This window comes from Ranitomeya imitator, chromosome 8 (assembly GCF_032444005.1).
Source record: "Ranitomeya imitator isolate aRanImi1 chromosome 8, aRanImi1.pri, whole genome shotgun sequence".
Taxonomy (NCBI): Eukaryota; Metazoa; Chordata; class Amphibia; order Anura; family Dendrobatidae; genus Ranitomeya; species Ranitomeya imitator.
This window is the reverse complement of record NC_091289.1, coordinates 107,558,992-107,582,776: the sequence shown is the minus strand read 5'-3', so window position 1 is coordinate 107,582,776 and position 23,785 is coordinate 107,558,992. Positions and strand designations below refer to the sequence as shown.

Below are 23,785 nucleotides of genomic sequence, written 5' to 3'. Positions count from 1 at the left end.
ATAGTTCACACAGCGGAACATGCATAAAGTTATAAAGCAAGACACACCCCTGCACAACCATACAGTACATGCGAGGCTGCCAAATATTGCACTTAGTCCATTTCCTATGTCCTGCTTGCGTAGTCACAGGCAAGAGAAGCCTCCCACTATCAGAGAGACATCCCAAGCCAAACCTGCTCATCACATATAATAAATCACGTAAAGGATACCAAATCAAGTTATGGGCAATCTGCCCGGTACATATTACCTGTGTCCTTGTTCCTCAGCCTCGTGGCACGCTACCCCTTGACAACCCCGACGCGCGTTTCGCATCTGCTTCCTCCTGGGGGCGTTTTGCCGTGACAATTTAGAGAAAAAACTGCTAAGGATATCACTAGTAGGGTATTTGCAATTCGCTGTTCCCTTTGACATTGTACTATATTTGGTTTTGAGGCACTGTTTTATACTCTTTGTACTGTTGTATGTTAATAAAGGTTTTTGCTTTTAAATATCACACACTTCGTGACTGGGTTTAATAAACCGTTTGTCAGTATGTGTAGATATCCAAAGAACCAGAGACTCTTTACAAGACACCATCCAAGACATCATGGCTCCATCACGAGGGATACAGATTTGACATTCCACAGGATACCAGCCTAGGGGACCATGACCCAAGCTGGAAGAATACAGGTCTGCTCCATTGACCATCAGTGAACCATGGATACATTTGGGGTAGTCAGGATTTGGACCACTGGTCACCTGATCCCCGTGGATATGTTTGTGAAAGCCAGGAATGGGGCCTACCAGTCACCTGGCTCCATGGAGATGTTTGGAGAAGCCAGGTTGTGACCCTCCAGAAGACTGTAATCTTCCTAAGCTTGTTGTTAGCTCATCTCTGTGTGCCTGCCACATGAGGGGTAGTCGGCCCTGGAAGCTCTGACGTAATGGCTGTTGTTATCCCGGCAAGTCAGCGGAATGATGAGACTCTGTAATTTGCACCATCTTGTGTATTTTGTGTTGTGAATTCTGCTTTTGGGCTCCCTCCGGTGGCTGTAGGTGGTAATGCAGTTGTCCCTGGCCTGCAGTTCTGGACAGGTGTATCTGCTGATTGCAAATCTGACTGGGGTATTTAGGTTTGCAGGACTCATTAGTCCTTTCCAGTTGTCAATGTTTCTTGTGAAGTGTTGGATCACTTTTGGCTCTCCTGCTTAGCTGCCAATTCAGCAAAAGATAAGTGTCTGTTTCTTTTTCTGTGGCACACATGCTGTGTGCTAGTATTCTGTGCTATTCATTTGTTTTTCTCTTGTCCAGCTTAGACTGTGTCAGTGTTTTCTCAGTCTTGTTGGATTCTCTGGAGTTGCAGATATACACTCCACATCTTTAGTTAGATGGTGGAGTTTTTGTATTTTCTGCTGTGGATTTTTTGGAAGGATTTTTAATACTGACCGCTTAGTATCCTGTCCTATTCTTTCCTATTTAGCTAGTGTGGCCTCATTTGCTAAATCCTGTTTCCTGCCTGCGTGTGTCTTTTCCTCTACTACTCACAGTCATTATTTGTGGGGGGCTGCCTATTCTTTGGGGTTCTGCTCTGAGGCAAGATAGTATTCCTATTTCCATCTATAGGGGTATTTAGTCCTCCGGCTGTGTCAAGGTGTCTAGGTTTTGTTAGGCACACCCCACGGCTACTTCTAGTTGCGGTGTTAAGATCAGGGTTTGCGGTCTGTACAGTTACCACCTACTCCAGGGAAAGTTTTCATGCTGCTCCAAGGTCACCTGATCATAACAGTACAAACTGGCCAATAATGAGTTAAATGCATCTCAGAAGAAGGGAAGAAAGGTCTTGAGCCATTTTTTTTTCTTCAGTCTACTTTGTCTTTTCCTCCCTCTTTATCTCTGGGTGGCTGAAGAGCCTTGTGCTAGCATGAATGTTCAGGAATTAGCTTCTCGTGTAGACCAGCTTGCTGCTAGGGTACAGGGTATTTCTGATTATATTGTTCAAACTCCTGTTTTAGAACCGAAGATTCCTACTCCTGATTTGTTTTTTTGGTGACAGGTCCAAATTTTTGAATTTTAAAAACAACTGCAAACTGTTTTTTGCTTTGAGACCTCGATCCTCCGGTGATTCCATTCAGCAGGTTAAAATCGTCATCTCCCTGCTGCGTGGCGACCCGCAGGATTGGGCATTTTCCCTGGAATCTGGGAATCCGGCTTTGCTTGATGTAGACTCCTTTTTTCAGGCTTTGGGATTGTTATATGATGAACTTAATTCTGTGCATCAAGCTGAGAAGACCTTGATGGCCCTGTCTCAGGGTCAAGAGGCGGCAGAATTGTATTGTCAGAAATTCAGAAAATCGTCGGTGTTGACTAAATGGAATAATGATGCTTTGGCGGCAATTTTCAGAAAGGGTCTTTCTGAATCCGTTAAAGATGTTATGGTGGGGTTTCCCACGCCTTCCGGTCTTAGTGATTCTATGTCTCTGGCCATTCAGATTGACCGGCGCTTGCGGGAGCGCTGAACTGTGCGTGCTGTGGCGTTATCCTCAGAGCAAATTCCTGAGCTAATGCAGTGTGATAGGATTCTGTCTAGAACGGAACGACAAGGTTTCAGATGTCAGAATAGGTTGTGTTATTATTGTGGCGACGCTTTTCATGTCATTTCTGTCTGCCCTAAGTGGAAAAAGAGGATCGCCAGTTCAATTACCATCAGTACTGTACAACCTAAATTTTTGTTGTCTGTGTCCGTGATCTGCTCATTGTCATCATTTTCTGTCATGGCGCTTGTGGATTCAGGCGCCGCCTTGAACTTAATGGACTTTGAGTTTGCCAAGCGTTGTGGTTTTCCCTTGCAGCCTTTGCAGAACCCTGTTCCTTTAAGGGGCATTGATGCTACACCCTTGGCTAAAAATAAGCCCCAGTTTTGGACACAGGTGACTATGCGCATGGCGCCAGCCCATGATGAAGATTGTCGATTTCTAGTGTTGCATAATTTGCATGATGCTATCGTGCTGGGTTTTCCGTGGTTGCAGGTACATAATCCTGTGTTGGATTGGAAGTCCATGTCTGTGACTAGTTGGGGTTGTCAGGGGGTTCATAATGATGTTCCTTTGATGTCAATCTCCTCTTCTTCCTCTTCTGAAATTCCAGAGTTTTTGTATGATTTTCAGGATGTATTCGATGAGCCCAAGTCCAGTTTCCTTCCACCGCACAGGGACTGCGATTGTGCTATTGACTTAATTCCAGGCTGTAAGTTTCCTAAGGGCCGACTTTTCAACCTGTCTGTGCCTGAACATACCGCCATGCGGAATTATATTAAGGAGTCTTTGGAGAAAGGGCATATTCGACCATCTTCTTCACCGTTGGGAGCGGAGTTCTTTTTTGTTGCTTAAAAAGATGGTTCCTTGAGACCCTGTATTGATTATCGCCTCTTGAATAAGATCACGGTCAAGTTTCAATACCCTTTACCTTTGCTTTCCGATTTGTTTGCTAGGATTAAGGGAGCTAGTTGGTTTACGAAGATTGACCTTCGGGGGGCATATAATCTTGTTCGTATTAAGCAAGGTGATGAATGGAAAACTGCGTTTAACACGCCCGAAGGCCATTTTGAATACCTTGTGATGCCATTCGGACTCTCTAATGCTCCATCTGTTTTTCAGTCCTTCATGCATGATATCTTCCGGACTTATCTTGATAAATTCTTGATTGTATATTTGGACGATATTTTGATTTTTTCCAATGATTGGGAGTCTCATGTGCAACAGGTCAGGATGGTATTTCAGATCCTTCGTGACAATGCTTTGTTTGTGAAAGGGTCTAAGTGTCTCTTTGGGGTGCAGAAGGTTTATTTTTTGGGCTTCATTTTTTCTCCCTCGTCAATAGAGATGGATCCGGTTAAGGTTCAGGCCATTCATGATTGGATTCAGCCCACATCCGTGAAGAGTCTTCAGAAATTTATGGGTTTTGCAAATTTTTATCGCCGTTTCATTGCTAATTTTTCCAGCGTGGTTAAACCCTTGACCGATTTGATGAAGAAAGGCGCTGATGTGGCGAATTGGTCCTCTGCGGCTGTCTCTGCCTTTCAGGAGCTTAAACGTCGATTTACTTCTGCTCCGGTGTTGCGCCAACCGGATGTTTCTCTTCCGTTTCAGGTTGAGGTTGACGCTTCTGAGATTGGGGCAGGGGCCGTTTTGGCTCAAAGGGATCCTGTTGGTTCCTTAATGAAACCGTGTGCCTTCTTTTCCCATAAGTTTTCGCCTGCTGAACGCAATTATGATGTCGGCAATCGGGAGTTGTTGGCTGTGAAGTGGGCGTTTGAGGAGTGGCGACATTGGCTTGAGGGAGCTAAGCACCGTATTGTGGTCTTGACCGATCATAAGAATCTGATTTACCTCAAGTCTGCCAAACGGCTGAATCCTAGACAGGCTCGATTGGCCTTGTTTTTTTTCCGTTTTGATTTTGTGGTCTCGTACCTTCCGGGTTCTAAGAATATTAAGGCTGATGCCCTCTCTAGGAGTTTTTTGCCTGATTCTCCTGAGGTCTTAGAACCTGTCAGTATTCTGAAAGAAGGGGTGGTCCTTTCTGCCATTTCCCCTGATTTACGACGGGTTCTTCAGGAGTTTCAGGCTGACAAACCTGACCGTTGTCCTGTGGGGAAACTGTTTGTTCCTGACAGATGGACTAGTAGAGTGATTTCTGAGGTTCACTGTTCCGTGTTGGCTGGTCATCCTGGCATTTTTGGTACCAGAGACTTGGTTGGTAGGTCCTTTTGGTGGCCTTCTTTGTCGCGTGATGTGCGTTATTTTGTGCACTCCTGTGGGACTTGTGCGCGGGCCAAGCCTTGTTGTTCCCATGCTAGTGGGTTGCTTTTGCCATTGCCAGTCTCTGAGAGGCCCTGGACGCATATTTCGATGGATTTTATTTCTGATCTTCCGGTCTCCCAGAAGATGTCTGTTATCTGGGTTGTTTGTGACCGGTTCTCTAAGATGGTTCATTTGGTGCCTTTGCCTAAATTGCCTTCCTCTTCTGATTTGGTTCCATTGTTTTTTCAGCATGTGGTTCGTTTGCATGGTATTCCGGAAAATATTGTGTCCGACAGAGGTTCCCAGTTTGGTGCTAGGTTTGGCGGGCCTTTTGTGCTAAGCTGGGCATTGATTTGTCTTTTTCTTCTGCATTTCATCCTCAGACAAATGGCCAGACCGAGCGACCTAATCAGACTTTGGAGACTTATTTGAGATGCTTTGTGTCTGCTGCTCAGGATGATTGGGTGGCCTTCTTGCCATTGGCCGAGTTTGCCCTTAATAATCGGGCTAGTTCGGCTACTTTGGTTTCGCCTTTCTTTTGTAATTTTGGTTTTCATCCTCGTTTTTCTTCTGGGCAGGTTGAGCCTTCTGACTGTCTTGGTGTGTATTCTGTGGTTGACAGGTTGCAGCAGATTTGGGCTCATGTGGTGGACAATTTGGTGTTGTCTCAGGAGGAGGCTCAACGTTTTGCTAACCGTCGTCGGTGTGTTGGTTCCTGGCTTCGGGTTGGGGATCTGGTCTGGTTGTCTTCCCGTCATGTTCCTATGAAGGTTTCTTCCCCTAAGTTTAAGCCTCGGTTTATTGGTCCTTATAAGATTTCTGAGATTATTAATCGGGTGTCTTTTCGATTGGCGCTTCCGGCCTCTTTTGCTATCCATAATGTCTTCCATAGATCTTTATTTTGGAAATATGTGGAGCCCGTTGTTCCCTCTGTTGATCCTCCGGCCCCTGTGTTGGTTGATGGGGAGTTGGAATATGTTGTTGAGAATATTTTGGATTCCCGTTTTTCGAGGCGGAAGCTTCAGTACCTTGTCAAATGGAAGGGTTATGGCCAGGAGGATAATTCTTGAGTTTTTGCCTCTGATGTCCATGCCGCTGATTTGGTTCGTGCCTTTCATCTGGCTCATCCTGATCGGCCTGGGGGCTCTGGTGAGGGTTCGGTGACCCCTCCTCAAGGGGGGGGGTACTGTTGTGAATTCTGCTTTTGGGCTCCCTCCGGTGGCTGTAGGTGGTAATGCAGTTGTCCCTGGCCTGCAGTTCTGGACAGGTGTATCTGCTGATTGCAAATCTGACTGGGGTATTTAGGTTTGCAGGACTCATTAGTCCTTGCCAGTTGTCAATGTTTCTTGTGAAGTGTTGGATCACTTTTGGCTCTCCTGCTTAGCTGCCAATTCAGCAAAAGATAAGTGTCTGTTTCTTTTTCTGTGGCACACATTCTGTGTGCTAGTATTCTGTGCTATTCATTTGTTTTTCTCTTGTCCAGCTTAGACTGTGTCAGTGTTTTCTCAGTCTTGTTGGATTCTCTGGAGTTGCAGATATACACTCCACATCTTTAGTTAGATGGTGGAGTTTTTGTATTTTCTGCTGTGGATTTTTTGGAAGGATTTTTAATACTGACCGCTTAGTATCCTGTCCTATTCTTTCCTATTTAGCTAGTGTGGCCTCATTTGCTAAATCCTGTTTCCTGCCTGCGTGTGTCTTTTCCTCTACTACTCACAGTCATTATTTGTGGGGGGCTGCCTATTCTTTGGGGTTCTGCTCTGAGGCAAGATAGTATTCCTATTTCCATCTATAGGGGTATTTAGTCCACTGTTGTGAGTTCTGTTTTTGGGCTCCCTCTGGTGGTTACTGATGGTACTGGGTGATTTGTGTTCTGCTGTCTCTGGTGTCCACCTGTTCTATTAGGATTTGGGAGTTTCCTATTTAACCGGGCTTTCTTGTCATTTCCCCGCCGGCTATCAAGGTTATCAGAGTGTTTTGTTACCTCAGCTTCTGGCTTCAGTAATCTTCAGGACAAGCTAAGTTTTTTATTTTCTTGTTCCACGTTTTGATTTATTTTTGTCTTGTCCAGCTTGCATATAATTGTTTCTTTGCTGCTGGTTGCTCTAGCAGGCTGTAATTGCTCCTCATGTTCCATGAGTTGGAACATGAGTTCAAGTAATTACAGGATGGGTTTTTGAAGGTTTTTTTGCTGACCGCGCAGTTTACTTTTGTATCCTCTGCTATCTAGTTTTAGCGGGCCTCATTTTGCTGAATCTGATTTCATACTGTGTATGTGCCTTCCTCTCATTTCACCGTCATTATATGTGGGGGGCTGCTATTTCTGTGGGGTATTTCTCTGGAGGCAAGAGAGGTCTGTGTTTCTTCTAATAGGGGAAGTTAGATCTTCGGCTGGTGCGAGACATCTAGGATCAACGTAGGCACGTTCCCCGGCTATTGTTATTTGTGTGTTCAGGTTTAGGGTCGCGGTCAGCTCAGGTTCCATCACCCTAGAGCTCGTTGGTGCTTGTCCTTTTGTGATTCCCTGCCATTGGAATCATGACAGTATAGCCGGCCCAAAATGTTTGGGCTGAAGTAGGAGGAAAAGTAGTCTGAGGAAGTTTTTTTTTTTTTTTTCTCCTCTGAGGTTGCTGCCTAGCCCTAATTGCAGCCTGGCTGATTTTTTTTTTTTCCTCCTCTTAATCCTTGAATGGCTCTGACCTTAGCTGTTTATCATGGACGTCCAGAGTTTAGCTTCCAGCTTGAATAATCTTGCTGCTAAGGTTCAAAATATACAAGATTTTGTTGTACATGCTCCTATGTCTGAACCTAGAATTCCTATTCCAGAGTTCTTTGCTGGAGATAGATCTAGTTTTCTGAATTTTAGGAACAATTGCAAGCTGTTCCTTTCTTTGAAATCTCGCTCTTCTGGAGACCCTGCTCAGCAGGTTAAGATTATTATATCTTTCCTGCGGGGTGACCCTCAAAATTGGGCATTTGCATTGGCACCAGGGGATCCTGCGTTGCTTAATGTGGATGCGTTTTTTCTGGCATTGGGTTTGCTCTATGAGGAACCTAACCAAGAGATTCAGGCTGAAAAAGCTTTATTGGCTCTCTCTCAGGGGCAAGATGAAGCAGAAATATATTGTCAAAAATTTCGGAAATGGTCAGTGCTTACTCAGTGGAATGAGTGCGCCCTGGCTGCAAAGTTCAGAGATGGCCTTTCTGAGGCCATTAAAGATGTTATGGTGGGGTTCCCTGCGCCTACGGGTCTGAATGAGTCTATGACTATGGCTATTCAGATTGATCGGCGTTTACGGGAGCGCAAACCTGTGCACCATTTGGCGGTGTCTTCTGAACAGGCACTTGAGACAATGCAATGTGATAGAGTTCAGTCTAGAAGTGAACGGCAAAACTATAGGCGGAAAAATGGGTTGTGCTTTTATTGTGGTGATTCAGCTCATGTTATATCAGCATGCTCTAAACGCACAAAAAAGGTTGATAAGTCTGTTGCCATTAGTACGTTACAGTCTAAGTTCATTCTGTCTGTGACTCTGATTTGCTCATTATCATCCATTTCCGTCGATGCCTATGTAGATTCAGGCGCTGCCCTGAGTCTTATGGATTGGTCATTTGCCAAGCGATGTGGGTTTAGTCTTGAGCCTCTGAAAGTCCCTATTCCTTTGAAGGGAATTGACTCTACACCTTTAGCTATGAATAAACCTCAGTACTGGACACAAGTGACCATGCGTATGACTCCAGTTCATCAGGAGGTGATTCGCTTCCTGGTGTTGTATAATTTACATGATGTTCTAGTACTTGGTCTGCCATGGTTACAAACTCATAATCCAGTCCTTGACTGGAAAACAATGTCTGTGTTAAGCTGGGGATGTCAGGGGGTTCATGATGATGCACCTCCGATTTCTATTGCTTCATCTACTCCTTCTGAGGTTCCTGTATTTTTGTCGGATTATCGGGATGTTTTTGAGGAGCCTAAGCTCAGTTCGCTTCCTCCTCACAGGGATTGCGATTGTGCTATAGATTTAATTCCTGGTAGTAAATTTCCTAAAGGTCGTTTGTTCAATCTGTCAGTGCCAGAGCATACTGCTATGCGGGATTATGTTAAGGAGTCCTTGGAAAAGGGACATATCCGTCCATCTTCGTCCCCTTTGGGAGCAGGTTTTTTTTTCGTGGCCAAGAAAGATGGGTCCTTGAGACCTTGTATAGATTATCGTCTTTTGAATAAGATTACCGTAAAATATCAGTATCCTTTGCCTTTGTTGACTGATTTGTTTGCTCGCATTAAGGGGGCTAAATGGTTCACTAAGATTGATCTCCGGGGTGCGTATAATCTTATACGAATAAAGCAAGGTGATGAGTGGAAAACCGCATTTAATACGCCTGAGGGCCATTTTGAGTATTTGGTAATGCCTTTCGGACTTTCTAATGCTCCTTCAGTCTTCCAGTCCTTTATGCACGATACTTTCCGTGAATATCTGGATAAATTTATGATTGTGTATTTGGATGATATTTTGGTTTTTTCTGATGACTGGGAGTCTCATGTTCAGCAGGTCAGGAAGGTGTTTCAGGTCCTGCGGGCTAATTCCTTGTTTGTAAAGGGCTCAAAGTGTCTCTTTGGAGTCCAGAAGATTTCTTTCTTGGGGTATATTTTTTCCCCTTCTACTATTGAGATGGATCCCGTCAAGGTTCGGGCTATTTGTGACTGGACGCAGCCTGCATCTCTTAAGAGTTTGCAGAAGTTCTTGGGCTTTGCTAATTTCTATCGTCGTTTTATAACTAATTTTTCTAGTGTTGTTAAGCCTTTGACGGATTTGACTAAGAAGGGTGCTGATGTTGCTGATTGGTCTCCTGCGGCTGTGGAGGCCTTTCAGGAACTTAAACGCCGGTTTTCTTCTGCTCCTGTGTTGCGTCAGCCTGATGTTTCGCTTCCTTTCCAAGTTGAGGTTGATGCTTCCGAGATTGGAGCGGGGGCGGTTTTGTCACAGAGAAGCTCCGATTGCTCGGTGATGAAGCCATGTGCGTTCTTTTCTAGAAAATTTTCGCCCGCTGAGTGGAATTATGATGTGGGTAATCGGGAACTTTTGGCCATGAAGTGGGCATTTGAGGAGTGGCGTCATTGGCTGGAGGGTGCTAGACATCGTGTGGTGGTCTTGACTGATCACAAAAATCTGATTTACCTTGAGTCTGCCAGGCGTCTGAATCCTAGACAGGCTCGTTGGTCACTGTTTTTCTCTCGTTTCAATTTTGTGGTTTCATACCTGCCAGGTTCAAAGAATGTGAAGGCGGATGCTCTTTCTAGGAGTTTTGTGCCTGACTCCCCTGGAAATTCTGAGCCCACTGGTATCCTTAGGGATGGGGTGATTTTGTCGGCCGTCTTCCCAGACTTGCGACGTGCTTTGCAGGAGTTTCAGGCGGGTAAACCTGATCGTTGTCCGCCTGAGAGACTGTTTGTTCCGGATAGCTGGACCAGTAGAGTCATCTCTGAGGTCCATTCTTCTGCGTTGGCAGGTCATCCTGGAATATTTGGTACTAGAGACTTGGTGGCCAGGTCTTTTTGGTGGCCTTCCTTGTCTAGGGATGTGCGTTCTTTTGTGCAGTCTTGTGAGGTTTGTGCTCGGGCTAAGCCTTGCTGTTCTCGAGCCAGTGGATTGTTGTCACCTTTGCCTATCCCGAAGAGGCCTTGGACGCACATTTCCATGGACTTTATTTCGGATCTCCCTGTCTCTCAAAAAATGTCCGTCATCTGGGTTGGGTGTGACAGCTTTTCTAAAATGGTTCATCTTGTACCCTTGCCTAAGTTGCCTTCCTCCTCTGAGTTGGTCCCTCTGTTTTTCCAGAACGTGGTTCGTTTGCATGGGATTCCGGAGAACATCGTTTCTGACAGGGGATCCCAGTTTGTGTCTAGATTTTGGCGGACGTTCTGTGCTAAGATGGGCATTGATTTGTCCTTTTCGTCTGCATTCCACCCTCAGACGAATGGCCAGACGGAGCGAACTAATCAGACCTTGGAAACTTATTTGAGGTGTTTTGTTTCTGCTGATCAGGATGACTGGGTTACCTTTTTGCCGCTGGCCGAGTTTGCCCTTAATAATCGGGCTAGTTCTGCTACCTTGGTTTCTCCTTTCTTTTGTAATTCGGGGTTTCATCCTCGTTTTTCCTCTGGTCAGGTGGAGCCTTCTGATTGTCCTGGAGTGGACATGGTGGTGGATAGGTTGCATCAGATTTGGAGTCATGTGGTGGACAATTTGAAGTTGTCCCAGGAGAAGGCTCAGCAGTTTGCTAATCGCCGTCGCCGCGTGGGTCCTCGACTTCGTGTTGGGGACTTGGTGTGGTTGTCTTCTCGTTTTGTTCCTATGAAGGTCTCTTCTCCTAAGTTCAAGCCTCGGTTCATCGGTCCTTATAGGATCTTGGAAATTCTTAACCCTGTGTCGTTTCGTTTGGATCTCCCGGCATCGTTTGCTATTCATAATGTGTTCCATCGGTCGTTGTTGCGGAGGTATGAGGTACCTGTTGTTCCTTCGCCTGAGCCTCCTGCTCTGGTGCTGGTGGAGGGAGAATTGGAGTATGTTGTGGAGAAGATCTTGGATTCTCGTGTTTCCAGACGGAAACTCCAATATTTGGTCAAGTGGAAGGGTTATGGTCAGGAGGATAATTCTTGGGTGGTTGCCTCTGATGTTCATGCTGATGATTTGGTCCGCGCTTTTCATAGGGCTCATCCTGGTCGCCCTGGTGGTTCTCGTGAGGGTTCGGTGACCCCTCCTCAAGGGGGGGGGTACTGTTGTGAGTTCTGTTTTTGGGCTCCCTCTGGTGGTTACTGATGGTACTGGGTGATTTGTGTTCTGCTGTCTCTGGTGTCCACCTGTTCTATTAGGATTTGGGAGTTTCCTATTTAACCGGGCTTTCTTGTCATTTCCCCGCCGGCTATCAAGGTTATCAGAGTGTTTTGTTACCTCAGCTTCTGGCTTCAGTAATCTTCAGGACAAGCTAAGTTTTTTATTTTCTTGTTCCACGTTTTGATTTATTTTTGTCTTGTCCAGCTTGCATATAATTGTTTCTTTGCTGCTGGTTGCTCTAGCGGGCTGTAATTGCTCCTCATGTTCCATGAGTTGGAACATGAGTTCAAGTAATTACAGAATGGTTTTTTGAAGGGTTTTTTGCTGACCGCGCAGTTTACTTTTGTATCCTCTGCTATCTAGTTTTAGCGGGCCTCATTTTGCTGAATCTGATTTCATACTGTGTATGTGCCTTCCTCTCATTTCACCGTCATTATATGTGGGGGGCTGCTGTTTCTGTGGGGTATTTCTCTGGAGGCAAGAGAGGTCTGTGTTTCTTCTAATAGGGGAAGTTAGATCTTCGGCTGGTGCGAGACGTCTAGTATCAACGTAGGCACGTTCCCCGGCTATTGTTATTTGTGTGTTCAGGTTTAGGGTCGCGGTCAGCTCAGGTTCCATCACCCTAGAGCTCGTTGGTGCTTGTCCTTTTGTGATTCCCTGCCATTGGAATCATGACAGTCCTCCGGCTGTGTGGAGGTGTCTAGGTTTTGTTAGGCACACCCCACGGCTACTTCTAGTTGTGTTGTTAAGATCAGGGTTTGCGGTCTGTATAGTTACCACCTACTCCAGGGAAAGTTTTCATGCTGCTCCAAGGTCACCTGATCATAACAATTTTGCTCGGGCTGTTCTGTGTGTTATTTGCCTGTTTTTGTGGTTCAATAAAGCATTGCCACACTACTTTACCTTCACCCTGTGTTTTCTGAGAAGTATTACGCCCATGGGGAAAGAAGAGTGGGTGTTCGGTGGGATGATTCCTAATCCATGCAGTTTTGGTTAGCGGACCAGGGCAACCACTGACTCCTGTGTCTCCACACCCCCATTTCCTCCTTCCTCTCATACCCCTTGAGAAAGCCACCTGGCGAAACGTACGTTGGAGTCCCTGGGTGCTTACACCTGGTAGCATTCTCTTTTTGTTATAATAGATGTATATATTTGCAGTGATCTTCTTATGGTGATGTCTGTATATTATCAGATATGTTTGAATCCACTTGGACTTACTCTTGAATATACATTTGTATATGGACTTCACTCATAATATTGATTCTGTCATATGACACAGGGAGAACACAATTTGTCCCACATACCCACGTCCTATACAGTATATTTCTTTGTGATCTTCTTGTGTAGGAATGCACCCCCTCTATTTTTATTTTATCCCATTTGTCTCAGACAGTTTTATTATTATGCATTCTTAAAAAATAGTTTTATTGAATATTTTTGGTGTCTATTCACATTTCTGGGTAGCTTTTACAATTGTTTAGTGAATATTCACAAATGATATGTGCAACAAATAAATTATTCTTCTGGCGTTATTTATTTAGATGTCTCTTTTGTTTATTCACTTTGCATTTTAATCAATGTGCCTTTTCTTATGTTTGTGTTTTGTGTGGACCAATTGTCTGTAAAAAAAATAAAAAACAGATATTTCTTACTTTGTACCATGCTGAGAGTTAAACTCGCCAATACAAGTCAATGTCCCTGTGAAAAAAAATACATGCGCTGCTTGTATTCTACTGTTTAAAGGGGTTGTCCAGTACTTTTATAATGATAGGTCATCAATATCAGGTTGGTGAGGATGTGACACCGAACATTTCTGCCAATCAGATGTTCCAGGTGCTGGCCGGATGGGATCTTTTACAGAGTGGAACACTATAGCTCCATCAACTGTATAGTGACATAGCCTTAGGATAAGCCATCAACATAAAAGTACTGGACATCACCTTTAATGTGCAGGAAAAGAGAAGATATTCTTTTTCACTTAAGAAAAACTGATGCTAAAAGAGTTGTAAAAAAACAAACAAACACGGACCAAAAATGGGTCAAGCACACTGAAAAAACAGCCCATTTTTCATGCATGAAAAAAAGAAGAATGTGTGTATCTGGCCAAAGAGCAAACAAGCGTTATATTTGTTAAGAAAAGGTTTATGGGAGCAAATATATTTTTTTACATAGTGTCAAGTGGATAATAACTACAAAAAACACTGGTGGGTATCCAGAACATTTCCCTAGAGACACCGCCTGTAGGTCATTGTACTCATCATACAATTATCTTATCTATAATTACTATTGGCTGCATTTTATCCATTGTTCACATATGGTACACGGTAGCATACTTTGCAGAGCACCATTTACCTCTCAATATTAAAATCCCACTGTTAAGTATTAGATAATTTTGTTTGTGTAAATTTACCTTTTCGATTTTTTCATCCAACATTCTGAAAAATTCCTGCTGACTTTCAGAGATGTGTATGCTAAAATACAAAAACACTTAATTGTATTATTTGAATTAATTCTAATTATCTGACTTCAATAAAATAGTGAAACTCAATTATTTAGCGTAAATTGAAGCAAGTAAGATTTGGGATGGAAACATTATATACAAGACAAAATATATGTGAGTCTGTGCTTGGTGTGTTCCCCATTCAATAAAATCAAGCACAGAGCGGTACAACAAGCATTAAGATCATAGTAATATCTGCTGAAACCATCATAGAGCTTACGTGTAAAATAGATATATAAGTGGATTGCTAGAGAAAATCCCATTCATAGAACGGTACATGAGCCCTAAAGTGGGCAACAAGAAAAAAGCTCCAAACCCCCAAGATGTAACGTAGTTCCTTTCTTACTTTATTCGATGTTGGTTCCCTGGTGCTGGAGCTTCAGTGTTATTTCTAGATTTAACGGGATGAGCGGCACTTTTCTCCTGCGACACAACAAACACCGTTGTACTTATAGAAATGTAGCAGTTTGTACACTAATGTGTATACATAATCATGTAATAAGTATTACTGGCTGATATAAAAAGTTAGAGACCAAATTCACAAATAAGTTCAAGTCTAAAATGATTGTTTAATACAAAGAACAATTGGGGCAAACAAAAATAATAAAACAAAAACATGAAAAAATGGCGATTATGAATAATAAATTGGATAAAGCAATACTAACTAGAAAACAATCCGCAATCACTGTAACTCATTTATGCGAGCTATACTCTGGCCCTTGCTGCCTTTTGAACTCCACAATAAAATTATTAGGATTTGTGGCCATTAAACAGAAATATTTTGGCAGCAGTTGATGCATTGCTATTAATGCTGAAGGCTTGTCTGTAGAACATTTAGCGTTTCCCACTCCCATGCCACCTCCTCATCCCGCCCTCTCTCTGTTGGAGTCCCTCAAGGCTCTGTCCTAGGGCCCCTACTTTTTCCATATATACCCTTGGCCTAGGACAACTCATAAAGTCCCATGGCTTCCAGTACCACCTGTATGCAGACGACACTCAGATCTACCTCTCTGGCCCAGATGTCACCTCCCTGCTGTCCAGAATCCCGAAGTGTCTGTCAGCCATATCCTCCTTGTTCACCTCTCGCTTCCTAAAACTCAATGTAGACAAAACCGAATTCATCATCTTTCCCCCACCTCACGTATCCTCCCTGCCCGATCTATCTATTATGGTAAATGGCATCACGCTCTCTCCCGAGCCTGAAATCCGCTGCCTCGGGGTAACTCTCAAATCTGCCCTGTCCTTCAAATCTTACGTCCAAGCTCTTGCCACCTCCTGTCGCCTCCAACTCAAAAATATTGCCAGAATCTGTTCCTTCCTCAGCCCACAATCTATCAAAACTCTTGTGCATGCTCTCATCATCTCCCGCCTCGATTACTGCAACACCCCCCTCTGTGGCCTCCCAGCTAACTCTCTTGCACTACTCCAGTCTGTCCTCAACTCTGCTGCCTGGCTAATCCACCTCTCTCCTCGCTACTCCCCTGATTCTCCCCTCTGCAAATCCCTCCACTGGCTCCCAATTCCCAAAGGAATCCAGTTCAAACTACTAACACTGATCTACAAAGCCATCCACAACCTGTCCCCTCCCTATATCTCTGAACTAATCTCCCAATATCTTCACTCACATAATCTTCGATCCTCCCAAGACCTCCTACTCTCCTCCACACTTATTCGTTCCTCACACAACCGCCTCCAAGATTTCTCCCGAATATCCCCATCCTCAACACGTCCGATTATCCACCACCCTCGGATCCTTCAGACGGAACCTGAAAACCCATCTCTTCAGGAAAGCCTACAGCCTACAATAACCATGCCCCCGCCTCACTGCTGCCAGAGCCGCCACTTCATCACCACCTCACCGCCGCCAGAGCCACCGCCTCACCACCGCCGCCGCCTCACCACCGCCAGAGCCGCCGCCTCACCCCTACCTTCTGTCTCTTCCCCACTATTTCATAGAATGTAAGTCCGCAAGGACAGGGTCCTCTCCCCTCTGTACCAGTCTATCACTGTAAACCTGTTTACTGTAAACGATATCTATAACCCTGTATGTAACCCCTTTCTCATGTACAGCACCATGGAATTAATGGTGCTATATAAATAAATAAATAATAATAATAGCGCTTTCCCTTTTCTGCATCACAAATAGAAAAGGAATAGTAGGAGACCACCAATCACCAATCATCAAAAATGAATCATTTCTCTGATCACCTGACTAAGGGGCTTTAGTGACTTGAAATGTGTCTCTGATACCAAATTCCCCATCTTCTGCCCATTGGATTATTCTTTCCTGTTAGGCCTCTTTCACACGTCCAGATAATTCCAGTACCGGAGAAATCGGTACCGGAGTTATCCGTGTCCGTGTGCTCACGTGGCACATCAGTGTGGCACACGTGCGGCAGCCATGTGCTGCCTGTGTGCCGACTGAGGACCACACGGACCGTGCAGGAGTCAGCACTACAGTTAAGCACTGTCCCCTGCTTTTGGTGCTGAAGCTGGCATTCATTCCTTCTTCCCAGCAGCGTTCGCTGGAGAGAAGGAATGAAAAATCTAGTTTTTTTGTGTTAAAAATAAAGTTTGTGGGTCCCCTCCCACCTCCCATCCCCTGTGCGCCCGCCCGCTTGCCGAGAAATACTCACCCAGCTCCTGCGATGTATGCTCTCAGCGCCGGCAGCAGGTCCTGTGTGAGCAGTCACGTGGTACCGCTCATTACAGTAATGAATATGCGCATATTCATCACTGTAAAGAGCGGTACCATGTGACCGCTCACACAGGACCTACTGCCGGCGCTGAGAGCATACATCGCAGGAGCTGGGTGAGTATTTCTCAGCAAGCGGGCGGGTGCACAGGGGATGGGAGGCGGGTGCACAGGGGATGGGAGGCGGGAGGGGACCCACGAACTTTATTTTTAACACAAAAAAACCCTTGATTTTTCATTCCTTCTCTCCAGCGAACGCTGCTGGGGAGAAGGAATGAATGCCGGCTTCAGCACCACACGCAGGGGGGACAGCGCTTACTGTAGCGCTGTCTCTCCTGCGGGCTGTACGTGCACACGGAGGAGAGTGCACACTGTTCTCCATGTGCACGTGTGCAGGACGTATTGCGGTACGTGCTGCCGGAGAAAAGCGGACATGTCTCCATGTTTTGCACACGGACACACAGTCCATGAAAACACGGAGACATGTGCATGTCAGTGTGTCAGTGTCTCCGGTACATGAGAAAACTGTCAGTACACGTACCGGAGACACTGATGTGTGAAAGAGGCCTTAGGGCGTGTGCACACTAAGTATTTGTTTCAGACATATCTGCAGGAAAAATGCTCTATAGAAAGCATGCATTTTTAATGTGTTTTTTTTCCAGTGATTAGAATTGGTGAAAAATGCTGCAAAAACGCTGAAAGAATTAACTTCAGGAATCTCATTCACTTTGCTGGTACTAGGAAAAGATTTAGTACTTGTGAAAAATAGTGTACGGAATAAATGCGGCAAAAATGCAGCAAATGTTGATGTCCTAATACTATCAGCGATAGGCCAGTGTTACACTTGTGATGCGAGAAACTCACGTGACTCTCACATATCAATACCCGGTGCTGCCACCGGCACTCGGGACCGGAGCGCGCCGCTGCATGTATTTTTATGCAGCCGCACACTCCGTTGTAGAGTGTCAGCGGCAGTGCCGGGAGTTGATGCGCAAGTTTCTCGTATTGAACTCGCAAGTGTGACACCGGCCATAACCCGAGGATTTCTCTACTGATCAGTAATGAATAAAGACCCAGCTATGAAGCTATAATAGTACACCCCAAACTGTACTGGACAGTGAGCAAGAAGGGTTTACGTCCCCAAATTTCATCTTTTATGGGACAAATATGTATTAAAGTATCATTTTGGCAAATGTTTTTGGGTAAAAATCCAATAATAACTTTTTTAGCATTTGCTAGCTTAGCACATAACACAGATTATGCTATTATACCATATGATCCACTAGAGCTGTACAGATTCAGATTTTATTCCTGTTTTTTCTTTTCTTATTCTGAACTAAAAGCAGAAGCAAAGTCATCTGACGTGCCAGCATCTGTGTATGTTTTCTATAAGTCTAGCAATTTCCACAATAAATATACCCTGTAAAATATAGCTCTGTTCACATGTACATCAACAATTTGCATGCATTACATTACAGTCCATTTTTTAATGTCTCCAAATTTGCCCACACTTTATAAATGTTACTTAATATCCAAAATGAGACATTGTGAACACTGACTGGTCCATATATCATGACTACAGCGCCATCTTGTGCATGAAGAGAGAAACTGACAGTTACTGTCACAAGAGAAAACCCTCCACATAGTACACTGCTCAAAAAAATAAAGGGGACACTAAAATCCTACATCTTAGATATCACTGAATGAAATAATCCAATTGTAAATCTTTATTCATTACATAGTGGAATGTGTTGAGAGCAATAAAACCTAAAAATGATCAACGTAAATCACAACTAATATCCCACGGAGGTCTGGAGTTGGAATGATGCTCAAAATCAAAGTGGAAAATGAAGTTACAGGCTGATCCAACTTCAGTGGAAATGTTTCAAGACAAGGAAATGATGCTCAGTAGTGTGTGTGGCCTCCATGTGCCTGTATGACCTCCCTACAATGCCTGGGCATGCTCCTGATGAGGTGGCAGATGGTCTCCTGAGGGATCTCCTCCCAGACTTGGACTAAAGCATCTGTCAACTCCTGGACAGTCTGTGGTGCAACGTGACGGTGGATGGTGCGAGACATTATGTCCCAGATGTGTTCAATCAGATTCAGGTGTGAGGAACGGGTGGGCCAGTCCATAGCTTCAATGCCTTCATCTTGCAGGAACTGCTGACACACTCCAGCCACATGAGGTCTGGCATTGTCCTGCATTAGGAGGAATCCAGAGCCAACCACACCAGCATATGGTCTCACAAGGGGTCTGAGCATCTCAACTCGGTACCTAATGGCAGTCAGGCTACCTCTGGCTGTGCTGCCCTCCAAAGAAATGCCACCCCACACCATTACTGACCCACTGCCAAACCGGTTATGCTGAAGGATGTTGCAGGCAGCAGATCGCTCTCCACGGTGTCTCCAGACTGTCACGTCTGTCACTTTATTATTATTATTATTTATTTATTATTATTATTTATTTATATAGCACCATTGATTCTATGGTGCTGTACATGAGAAGGGGTTACATACAAGTTACAGATATCACTTACAGTAAACAAACTAACAATGACAGACTGATACAGAGGGGCGAGGACCCTGCCCTTGTGGGCTTCCATTCTACAGGATTATGGGGAAGGAGACAATAGATTGAGGGGTGCAGGAGCTCCGGTGTTGGTGAGACGGTAGCTTCAGTAGTGGTGAGGCGGCTGCAGGGTCAGTGCAGGCTGTAGGCTTTCCTAAAAAGATGGGTTTTCAGGTTCCATCTGAAGGATCCGAATGTGGTTGATAGTCGGAAGTTTTGGGGCAGAGAATTCCAGAGGATGGGGGATATTTGGAAGAAGTCTTGGAGCCGATTAGATGAGGAGCGAATAAGTGTGAAGGAGAGAAGGAGGTCTTGGGAGGACCAGAGATTACGTGAGGGAAGATATCTGGAGATTAGTTCAGAAATATGGAGGAGACAGGTTATGGATGGCTTTGTAGGTCAGTATTAGTAATTTGATTTATAAACTTGTGCACTGCCTGTAAATTAGTGGTGCTCAGGTAGGTTCCAACACCATAACCATATATAATAAAACCTTGCACTCAACTTAGTATCTGGAGATATATTTTATTGTCAGCAACAAAACGTTTCGGAAAAACTGGACCTTCATGAGTCACGTGCTATGCAGAGTTTTTAGAAGAGATGTGCCCGTGTGGGCAGACGATAGTTAGTTTCCATAAAGATGCAGGGTAATGGTCTGTGTACAGCTGTATGGGCAGCACCCATGCAGGGATGGCGTAATCGACGCGGTGTCCAGTCTGACTAGCGGTGACTGATGAAGGTCCAGTTTTTGGGACCGAAACGTTTTGTTGCTGACAATAAAATATATCTCCAGATACTAAGTTGAGTGCCAGGTTTTATTATATATAGTATTAGTAATTTGAACTGGATACACTGAGGGAATGGGAGCCAGTGAAGAGATTTGCAGAGGGGGGAAGCAGAGGAGTAGCGAGGAGAGAGATGAATTAGTCGGGCAGCAGAGTTAAGGATGGACTGGAGAGGTGCAAGGGTGTTAGCAGGGAGGCCGCAGAAAAGGATGTTGCAGTAGTCAAGGCGGGAGATGATGAGGGCGTGCACAAGCATTTTAGTAGATTGATGGTTGAGGAAAGGACGGATTCTAATGATGCATTCTGGCAAGGTGGCTCTTTTAGTTCGGGTCCCTGGCACTGCTGCAATAATCGCTTTTGAAGTTTGTCCCTCATACCTGTAAAATTGCCAGGGAGGCAGGTCTTTCCTGGCTAATCCAAACGCCTCCCAGCCGTCACTCAGTGCCTCTGCGCGATGGGCACCGCCTACTCTTCCTTCATTATCGTCCCCGGCGCCTGCGCTGTCATTTTTTTTTCGGGCATGTGCAGTTTCACTGCCCTTCGAACTTACAGCGCAGGCGCCGGGGATGCTAATGAAGGAGAGGAGGTGGTGCCCGATGCGCAGAGGCCATGATTGATGGCTGGGAGGCATTTGGATTAGCCGGGAAAGACCTGCCTCCCTGGCGATTTCACAGGCATGAGGGACAAACTTCAAAAGCGATTATTGCAACAGTGCCAGGGACCCGAACTAAAAGAGTCACCTTGTCAGAATACAGCATTAGTGCAGCACAAGGTGGCTCTTTTAGTTACAAACGTCTGGGGGAAGTGACAGGTTCCCTTTAAACTTACAAATAATCCTTTAATGATTTCAGGTGTAGTTTATCCATTCCATTGTCAACAGTCTAAAAATACCTTCTTTCTTTCTTTCTTTCTTTCTCTCTTTCTTTCTTTCATTGGGTGTGTTTTAGATGGTTTCTCTATTTAAGTCACGTTTGTAACACTGAAATTATACCATGATTAAGGACACTGCCATGTCTGAAATGCATTGGTTGAATCCTTGATGCCATCCTTGTAATGTACCTGATTCTTTCTAAGCTGTTACAATAAAACAGTGAAGTTTTAATCCGATATGGCTGGATACATTAGTTTGCTTTGTGTTTACTCCATTTTCTGCCAGCTTCTCCAAAGTGGGCTGTGCTCGGGTGGGACAAGGTATGGCAATGCTCTCCTGACAAATTCCTCCTTATTTTGCCAGTCCCTAGTTGTAGTAACATTTCTGGAGAAAGCACACAGCAGTTGTTAAATGAGTCAAATTAATTAAGAGGTGCAGGTCTAATAAAGAATTAGGAGCATCTTACTCCAACGCTGCCTTCTTTATGACTTCTACACAAAACGCCACTCTTAATGGATTGAGACCAAAGTGGTTATGAGCAAGGAAGAGGATGAAAAGGAGTATCTTCACCTCCATTTGCAGCATCACAGATGTTATAATTTCTCCATTTTATCTTATCACTGATTTACATTCTGTTAGTAGCTCAAATAATGTGACAAAGTGTGTCCTCGGAAACCCACCCAGCATCACACATCAAATATTGTCTTATAAATACAACTTGTCATAATGCTCATCCTGATGTGACAGACGTGCTGGAGCTGCTGTCATCACTCAGTCTGTAGAAAGGTTTCTCAAACACCGCATTTATCTCTGACACATTGTGCAAATGCCACGTAAAACCCAGACAAAATGTAAGAGCTCGTGCCGGTCACAATGTGGGGTATACATGCCGTCCATCCTTATTTTCTGACCAATGCTGCTGGATCTAACACAACATCTCCCAGTATAAAGCTTTCTTGGCCTCAAAGTCTAATTCTTGGCAGGTATTGAAAAATCAGTAAAGGGCAAAGCAGAGATATCCAAACATACTAAGCAGCATGTACAAATACATCACCTGACCCCTCGCCCCTGGCAAAATGAATCTGTACATACTTTTTCCATAAATCAATAAGGTACCTAGAAATAAACTTGGCAATTTATCTTATAAAAGAAAAATGCTTCAGACTCCACTGAAACGTACAAGGGTTGAGCATGGATGGAGGTAGAGCCGTTTTCAATAGGAAACAACATTAGAAATGGAGTATGTGGAGGCAGAAAACTGCAAGAACCCTACAGATGTAATGCATGAATAAAGAGTAAAGACCCCATAGCCCCTAAGCACATGTACAAACTTTACCTATACAGAAGTTAGTGTTCCATTATGACAACTTAAAACCCAGCTGTCACTGTAATATGCTGCTAGGAATTACCCATATGCAAACAGTGTGTCCAATGTATTCCTTCAGGATTCCTGGCAGCCAAACAGCACATTAATTATCCTGCCATTTGTGCAGTAGTATGTTGGTGAACGTGCGCCATAGGTGGCAGATAATGGCTGTGACATACAGGCAGGACCTGCTTCTAACAGCCACAAGAGAAGCAGAGCACAACTGTGAGCCTGTTAAATGTCACGGTCTATCTCTGACTTTGGCAGTGAGCCGGTGCGTTATGCTATGTGCCCGTCAGCAGCGATGGGTTGCCATGACAGGCGGGGGTCTGTTGAAGACTTTCATGCCTGTCATCATAGAGCTCCTTTCAAATCTGATCTATAAAAATGTAAAAATAATTCACCAGATTGGTAAATAACAAAAAATAAATAAAAACACTTTTTTTTTTTTTTTTTACAAATTTCCATTTTTTTTTTTGACCACTAAAATAATACAAATCTGGATACATCTGGCATCGCCATAATTGCAGAAATGAGAAATATTATATTGCCTGGTCATGTTTACTATACAATGTATGCCATAAAAACACTCCCCAAAAAACAATGTCTGAATTGCATTTTTTTCATAATATCACCGCACATGAAATTTTTTTTCCCGTTTTCCAGTCCACTTCGTGGTAACATGAATGGTGTCGTTCAAAAGTACAAGTTGTCCTGTAAAAAACAAGCCCTATATGTCCATGTTGACAAGCAAATAAAGTTATGAATCTTGGAAGAAGAGGAGGAAAAAATTAAAACGCAAAAACAGAAATTGTCCGTGATAGGAAGGGGTTAAACAAACGTTCAGAGAGAACATCATGCTTATATTAGAAATGATGCAGGCGGATAACAATTAATGGACAACCAACAATAAATACGGATAAATTATCAATAAATGTCTACCAAATTTTCTTGGTTCTTTTGCACAATTTTCTGCTCTTCCTCTTCTCCATTTTTCATGTACTTGACTTCTTCAACTGGTTTGATCCTGTATTCATCTGTTAAGATAAACGAGCAATAATTAGTTTGGTTCTCTAAACATTGGAACACGGAGTTATCATCTAGACACTGCGTGGAAAGTGTTAAATTGCTTTGTAAATTCTTGAAATATTTTTTCACTGATTTTAAGCTAAACTGAGCTCTCGCATATCATGTCTTCATATCAGAGACATCAAAGATGTTTTGAAGAGATTCAATTGATGGGTCCTGTCAGGTTTCCATTGGAGCACGGGGATATTTGGTGGAAAAGTCGTGCCGCATTCTGCTATTATTGATATTAAAAAATCCATAACCCTGCTAAAAACAAAAAAACACCACATGCTTCTTCAGGAACTTTTGAAAAATGCGTG

At 44.0% G+C, this 23,785-nt stretch overlaps 1 protein-coding gene across 4 annotated transcripts in view; it reads right to left on the bottom strand.

Annotated features, from left to right (window-relative positions):
- The window catches only part of C8H1orf21 (chromosome 8 C1orf21 homolog), a 228,163-nt gene that overhangs the window by 9,681 nt on the left and 194,697 nt on the right, over window positions 1-23,785 (bottom strand). For all 4 annotated transcript variants that reach the window (XM_069737262.1, XM_069737263.1, XM_069737264.1 and 1 more), the window contains 3 exons: window positions 23,340-23,434; window positions 14,455-14,531; window positions 14,019-14,079 (listed from right to left, as the gene is read on the bottom strand). In XM_069737262.1, the coding sequence (XP_069593363.1) occupies window positions 14,019-14,079; window positions 14,455-14,531; window positions 23,340-23,434 (233 nt within the window). The remainder of the gene's footprint in view (window positions 1-14,018; window positions 14,080-14,454; window positions 14,532-23,339; window positions 23,435-23,785) is intronic.